The 6712-nt window shown below is 47.8% G+C and overlaps 1 protein-coding gene across 1 annotated transcript; it reads left to right on the top strand.

Moving 5' to 3' along the window:
• The first annotated feature begins 3022 nt into the window (after positions 1-3022).
• On the top strand, positions 3023-6501 carry LOC120665310 (coronatine-insensitive protein homolog 1b-like). Its single transcript, XM_039944843.1, has 3 exons — positions 3023-3822; positions 4829-5303; positions 5392-6501. The coding sequence occupies exons 1-3, from the start codon at positions 3305-3307 to the stop codon at positions 6187-6189; spliced, it is 1791 nt and encodes a 596-aa protein (XP_039800777.1). The 5' UTR covers positions 3023-3304; the 3' UTR covers positions 6190-6501.
• The last annotated feature ends 211 nt before the right edge of the window (positions 6502-6712 follow it).

Here is a 6712-nt window from a genome sequence, read left to right as displayed (position 1 = left end):
GCCATCTTCTTATCCTCACCGTCTTCAGGCTTGACCTCTTTGCAGATGCCTGAAAAAGAAAATCAAAGTTGCCAGTTCGGCCCCACCGGCCATGGAAAAATACTCCCGAAATATGCCGTGGTACCCCTCCCGAAATAAGCTAGCTCGACCAAGCACAAACCGCCCGTCCAAGCGGGCACCATCATGGGCGCATGGAAGCCTCGCCGATCATCCCCCGAGAGGAAAGAAGCGGGAGAGATTAGGCCCGCACGCCAACGCCACGGCGATTAAGAAATGCGAGCTTAAGATTATTTTTTTGAGATTCCTAATCGCCACCGATTTTGGGAGTTGTTTAATTTGGCGGCGAATATTTCTCCGTGATCGAGCGCCGCAGGTCGCGGAGCGAGCACGCACTCGGATCAGGCGAGCGAGCGGGGGCTGCAGGAGGAAGATCTCGTCCGGCGTGGCGGCGTCAGTGAGGGTAGACGAGGAACAAAAGATGGGCACCGGCGTTCGCCGGCGAGCGGGACGGGAGGCATTTTTTATGCCCTAATGACGAACGGGTCGTCCAGATGCCCACTAGCGATATGATGAGTGAGGCTCTCAGATCGGAGATGCATCCCATCCCCGCCGGCCCCGCCCGGCTGTGCCCCCGCCCAATCCCCGACCTGCTTTCCCGGCCGCAAGAAAAAACTTATTAAGAAAAAGGGCACAATTGCTGGTGAATGGTGATGCATGCCGTCATCTGCTACGTTCACCCGGCGGGCTTGGTTCGTGCAGTGTGGGGAGAGATGGGCTTGTAACTGGTGCCGCTCCAGACACCGCCAAGAAGCCATCATCGATGACTTGATACCTGATCTAGATGTGGATAAGAAAATTCTTTTGGTGCAATCTTATGCTGCCCCGTTCACGCTATTCTCATCAGAAACAACATTACGATTTTTCACTTTAGATAAAAATATATATATTTATAGTTCTCTATTTGATATGGGTATGGTAGCCATCTACATTCAACATTTCAACTACATACTTTATATATTTATTTATTATTAACACCCTAAGTAGATAAATCAAAACTAGATCTCATAATTTAAAATCTAGTTCCACTAAATTATGCTATTATCTTAGCATTTTTTGTGAAAAGCAAGATAATTAGTTAGTTACTCAACTCCATTCCCAAATTGTACCCAATAGTTGCTATGATAGATAATTAGTCAAAAAACAAGATGCACTAAATTGTAAAAATTTGAACCCCGTACATACCAACCATTAAGTCAAGCGTATCGAGACATTGTACTATGATAGATAACACTTGTGCTAGAAAATAAATATCTAATAGTTGAAGCGTCCTAATATTATTAAAACTAATGAAACTTGTAACTTTTGTTGTAGCATGTTTATCACCGTGATCTAAATTCTTGTTCCAAGATTCAGTCCAGAAAAATATCGCACATGCTATGTGAATGCTTCAACATAAATGCAATTCATAAAATTTGATTGAGCTAGGTATGCATATGTTAAACTCCATACACATGCACAAGTTGCCAATATTATTTGTCATTTAGTGTTTTTTAAAGCATGATGTGAACTCCAGGTACATCTTGGTGAGTATAATTAAAATATAAAAACCATCATGTTTGCTTGGCTGTGGCTGGTGGCTGGTACTGATTTGTTATGAGAGAACAATACTACTGACTGGCTGGTAGCTGGTGGCTGGTGCTGATTTAGTATGAGAGAACAGTACTGCTGGCTGGTTGGCTGACAAGCCAAACGAACAGAGCGCATATAGATGAACAACTCTACATTTGTGTATACATGTCATTGTGCCAACAAATATGCCATCGTTTCTTTTTTCTCAAGCATGTAAGGAATCACACAATTTCTTCAAAAAGCAGCTTCTACTAGGCAATTATGTGTACACCATTAAAGTGAGTAAACCACACTAAAGATCAAGAATGTACCAATCTGTTTTACCATGTAGGTCCAACTATTTCTCATGACAATATAAATTTCTCAATCTTGATAAATTTTGTGTCTGGGTACATAAGTTGGCAATAGGTGTAGAAAATTTAAGTTGGCATTTCTAAGTTCATATGTTCCTTAAAAAGTATCATTTCCTCTCAAACAAGTATAACAAATGCATGATTTAACACCTTTATTGCAACAAACTATATTGGTCACACTATTTCTTGGAAAAAAAGAGAACCAACCGAACTGAAGTGTTTGCAAATCCTGATCATTGCATGTAGCCGCTTGACCAAAATAAGGTAAATCTCCATAGCACATGAAGTTTCACTTATTATATGATACTTTACATCCTCTCTATGACTTATCATGTTAGCACATAATTAGGAAGGACTAAAGTTACTAACCTCCATGCTCAAAAGTACAAGCAGATGATAATGATCGGCTTCAACCAACACTCACACGGTACAGCCGCTGGCTATCGCATCCCGGCCCCTGTTTCAAATCTACCGTCCTTTTCATCACCAGTTCACTTGGGGCCTGATTGGTTCTCTGCTCCGAGGAGCCTGGCTCGCGCTACCCATCCAGGCCCGTGTTGGCCAGGCTCGCGAGGTACAACATCAAGTTGTTTGATTCATGTTTCCCCGCAGCTAGGCCAACCAGAGCAACTAATTGGTTACACGTTTAACTAGCCTGTCCAGACACTTTTATTGGCCTGGAAGCTGGCCCCCACGCTCGCTCTTGCATCACGGCAGCCAGGCTCACCGCGTGCGACCAATTTCCACGTTCCTCCGGAGCCAGGCTCGTGGAAGCCTTTTGCACCGCCGGAGCCAGGCTCGCTACCTCATGCAGGTATCCAAACAGCCTTAAATTGCACCCCCTGGGCCTGACTAGAGGTTGATACAGGAACCAATCAGCCCCTTGACGGTTTCAACCACCACCACACAAACCAGGAGCAGAGCCTGCAGAGGACACCAGCCGGCGACAGGGCGCGTGCCCGTGTCGTGCGTGCGTGTGCGCCGAGCAAATTCCCTGCCCGGCCCCAAGCCGACGTGGCTCGGCATCCCCAGCTGGATCGCGCAGAAGTAAACGCCCCTTCCCGGCTTCCCCAATCCCCCACCCCACCTCGTCCCTCAGCTCTCCACTCTCCTCCTCCCTCCAATAATTTTCTCCGCCTCCGCTCGCTGCAGCTCCTTCGAGCCGCCACCGAATCAGGGCGAGAGGGAGCAGAGGAGGGAATCCCCATGTCTCCGCCCCTCTCCGGAGCAGATCCCCGGCGAGCCGGCGGGGAGCTGCTGCGGTAGAAGGCGAGCTGAGCCTGCGAGCGCCTGATCCGCTCGGGCCCCGATCGGGATCGGCGATGGGCGGGGAGGCGCCGGAGCCGCGGCGGCTCACCCGCGCGCTGAGCATCGGCGGCGGCGACGGAGGGTGGGTCCCCGAGGAGATGCTGCACCTGGTGATGGGGTTCGTGGAGGACCCGCGCGGCCGGGAGGCCGCGTCGCTGGTCTGCCGCCGCTGGCACCGCATCGACGCGCTCTCGCGGAAGCACGTCACGGTGCCCTTCTGCTACGCCGTGTCCCCGGCGCGCCTGCTGGCGCGGTTCCCGCGGCTCGAGTCGCTCGCGGTGAAGGGGAAGCCCCGCGCGGCCATGTACGGGCTCATCCCGGACGACTGGGGCGCCTACGCAAGGCCGTGGGTCACCGAGCTAGCTGCGCCGCTCGAGTGCCTCAAGGCGCTCCAGCTCCGCCGTATGGTGGTCACCGACGACGACCTCGCCGAGCTCGTCCGCGCCAGGGGGCACATGCTGCAGGAGCTGAAGCTCGACAAGTGCACCGGCTTCTCCACGGACGGACTCCGCCTCGTCGCCCGCTCCTGCAGGTTCACGACCCTCGATTCTTTCTCTTGCTCCCCTTTGCTCCGATCTGGTGTGGATGAAGTAACCTCGAATTGGGGTTAGGAAGAAGATAGTGACAATGACTGGGCGTTAGCTACTATTTAGTAGATTCCCCGAAATGGTGCAGCAAATAGCACTGAACTGAGCATCTCTCTCTCCACGTAGAAACTTGTTCTACCTTTGCCACCTTGGGAGGATTTTTACGAAAAGGTGGCTCCAGATCTGGCGCCCAAATTTTGGCACGGTGTCCTCAATGATTAGAGATCGTACGATCAGTAGCATAGAAGATGTGGAGATACCTTAGAAGTGATTTTCATTCATGTATGATTAAAAATTTACAATTCGTGGCTTCCTTTGTGGATTTCTCCGAAAAGAATTTCAAAAGAAAAAGTTAATGCAGTGGTGTTAACTGTGCATAATTTGATAGTTCTTGTGCCTTAATTGGATATATGAAGAAAAGGGAAACGCACTGAGGACGTCACTGGAAACAATGAATCAAATAAGGGAGTTATTGAAGATCGTGTTCTTATTCTGATCCGTTTAGATAGATCTACCAGAAATGAATTTTCCAATAAACCCCAAATTTAGGAACCTCTTTGTCTCTAGTATTGTTTTAACTGTTATACTTGTTCTCTATATTTCTTGGATTCTTGGGATTTGGGAATATCTAATACCACAACACTTAAACCACTGAGCAATCTCCACTAGCTTGAGTTGACTAATGTAATTCTCCAGCTTCTGAAATTCTAACAAAATGCTCAAGCAACACTGAAAACGGTGGCATAAGTCTCTCTTTTTGTTTCCTGATTGCCCCCATGACATACAGTTTTCAGTGTCAGCCACAGCTAACTTTGTATGTGGAGTGCTAAAGAAAGTTACATTTGTTTGTCTGTACTGCATCCTTTTATTCTATGATTTTTCCATTTATCATACTTATATCTCCTACTATTATGATGACTTCATTGCACTAACTTGTGCTAAATTCTTCAGATCGCTGAGAACTTTATTTCTGGAAGAATGCCATATTATTGACAACGGCAGTGAATGGATCCGTGATCTTGCATCCAGCTGTCCTGCTTTGGCAACATTGAATTTCCACATGACTGAGCTTGAAGTGATGCCAGCTGAACTAGAGCTTCTGGCAAAGAACTGCAAGTCACTGATTTCCCTGAAGATTAGTGACTGTGATCTTTCAGATTTAATAGGTTTCTTCCATTCTGCAACATCACTGGAAGAATTTGCTGGAGGGACATTCAATGAGCAAGGTGAACTTGCCAAGTACGGGAATGTTAAATTTCCATCAAGAGTGTGCTCCTTGGGTCTTACTTTCATGGGTACAAATGAAATGGCTATTATATTTCCCTTTTCTGCGATACTTAAGAAGCTGGATTTGCAGTACACTTTCCTCACCACTGAAGACCATTGCCAGCTCATTGCAAAATGCCCGAACTTGCTAGTTCTTGCGGTAATGTCTCCTGGTCATGTAAATTATGAAGATACCCAACTGGTGATCTTTTTCATCGTAACTGACTTTATATATATTTTTCCAATAGGTGAGGAATGTGATTGGAGATAAAGGATTGGGGGTTGTCGCAGATACCTGCAAGAAGCTCCAGAGGCTCAGAATTGAGCGAGGAGATGATGAAGGAGGTTTGCAAGAAGAGCAGGGAGGGGTCTCTCAAGTAGGCTTGACGGCTATAGCCGTAGGTTGCCATGAACTGGAATACATTGCTGCCTATGTCTCTGATATAACCAATGGGGCCCTGGAATCTATTGGGACTTTCTGCAAGAAACTTTATGACTTCCGTCTTGTTCTGCTAGATAGAGAGGAGAGGATAACAGAATTGCCACTGGACAATGGCGTCCGAGCTCTGCTGAGGGGCTGCACCAAGCTTCGGAGATTCGCTCTGTACTTGAGACCAGGGGGGCTCTCAGATGTTGGTCTTGGCTACATTGGACAGTGCAGTGGGAACATCCAATACATGCTTCTTGGAAACGTTGGGGAAACCGATGATGGATTGATCCGCTTCGCACTTGGATGTGTGAACCTGCGAAAGCTTGAACTCAGGAGTTGTTGCTTCAGTGAGCGAGCTCTGGCCCTCGCAATACTACATATGCCAGCGCTGAGATACGTGTGGGTGCAGGGCTACAAAGCCTCCCAAACTGGCCGTGATGTCATGCTCATGGCGAGGCCATTCTGGAACATAGAGTTCACGCCTCCCGTGAATGCACGGTTGATGGAAGACGGGGAGCCTTGTGTAGATAGTCAAGCTCAGATACTTGCATACTACTCCCTCGCCGGGAAGAGGTTGGACTGCCCGCAATCCGTGGTCCCTTTGTATCCTGCGTGACTGTAAATACACTAAGCCGTTGTCTTCCTCCCCTGTACTTGCCCCCTTAGCCTCTCCTCTCATTGTCAACGAGAGTGTTGATAACTTGATATGCGGTTATTGTATGGATCTAGATGGCTAGCTGCTATGTACTGTAATAAGCTACTGGTAGCTGAGATGTGCTTGAATAAGCGCTTACTATTTTCGCCTGTACTGCTATCTAATCCTAGGAGATGTATACTAAAAAGGTGGACGCTGTGAGCTGTGCTTGCTCCCCCCTGATTTGTACCATTGCAGGTATAAGATTACCTGGGTTTTGGCAGCCTACTTTGAGCATTGAGAAGTTCTCCATTGTATGTCAAAACCGCTTCTTGTATGGTACGACGTGGACACTGTTTAGTACTGTAGCATAGGAACTGATCATGCAGATCTGACTGGTGATCTTGCGGTGGACGGCTTTCGGAGGGTGGTAAGTCAGGTGACTTCTTCTTGCCTTTAGCAAGTCAGCTGAATCTCAATTCGGGAGTCCCACGGACACCACTTT

Source organism: Panicum virgatum, chromosome 3N (assembly GCF_016808335.1).
Source record: "Panicum virgatum strain AP13 chromosome 3N, P.virgatum_v5, whole genome shotgun sequence".
Taxonomy (NCBI): Eukaryota; Viridiplantae; Streptophyta; class Magnoliopsida; order Poales; family Poaceae; genus Panicum; species Panicum virgatum.
Note: the sequence above shows the minus strand (reverse complement) of the source record. Positions and strands in the feature narration are given on the sequence as shown.

Coding starts and splice junctions, on each gene's coding strand:
- LOC120665310 (XM_039944843.1), top strand. CDS start 3,305: ATGGGCGGGGAGGCGCCGGAGCCGCGGCGGCTCACCCGCGCGCTGAGC. Junction 3,823..4,828: donor CTCGTCGCCCGCTCCTGCAG/GTTCACGACCCT, acceptor TAAATTCTTCAG/ATCGCTGAGAACTTTATTTC. Junction 5,304..5,391: donor CGAACTTGCTAGTTCTTGCG/GTAATGTCTCCT, acceptor TTTTTCCAATAG/GTGAGGAATGTGATTGGAGA.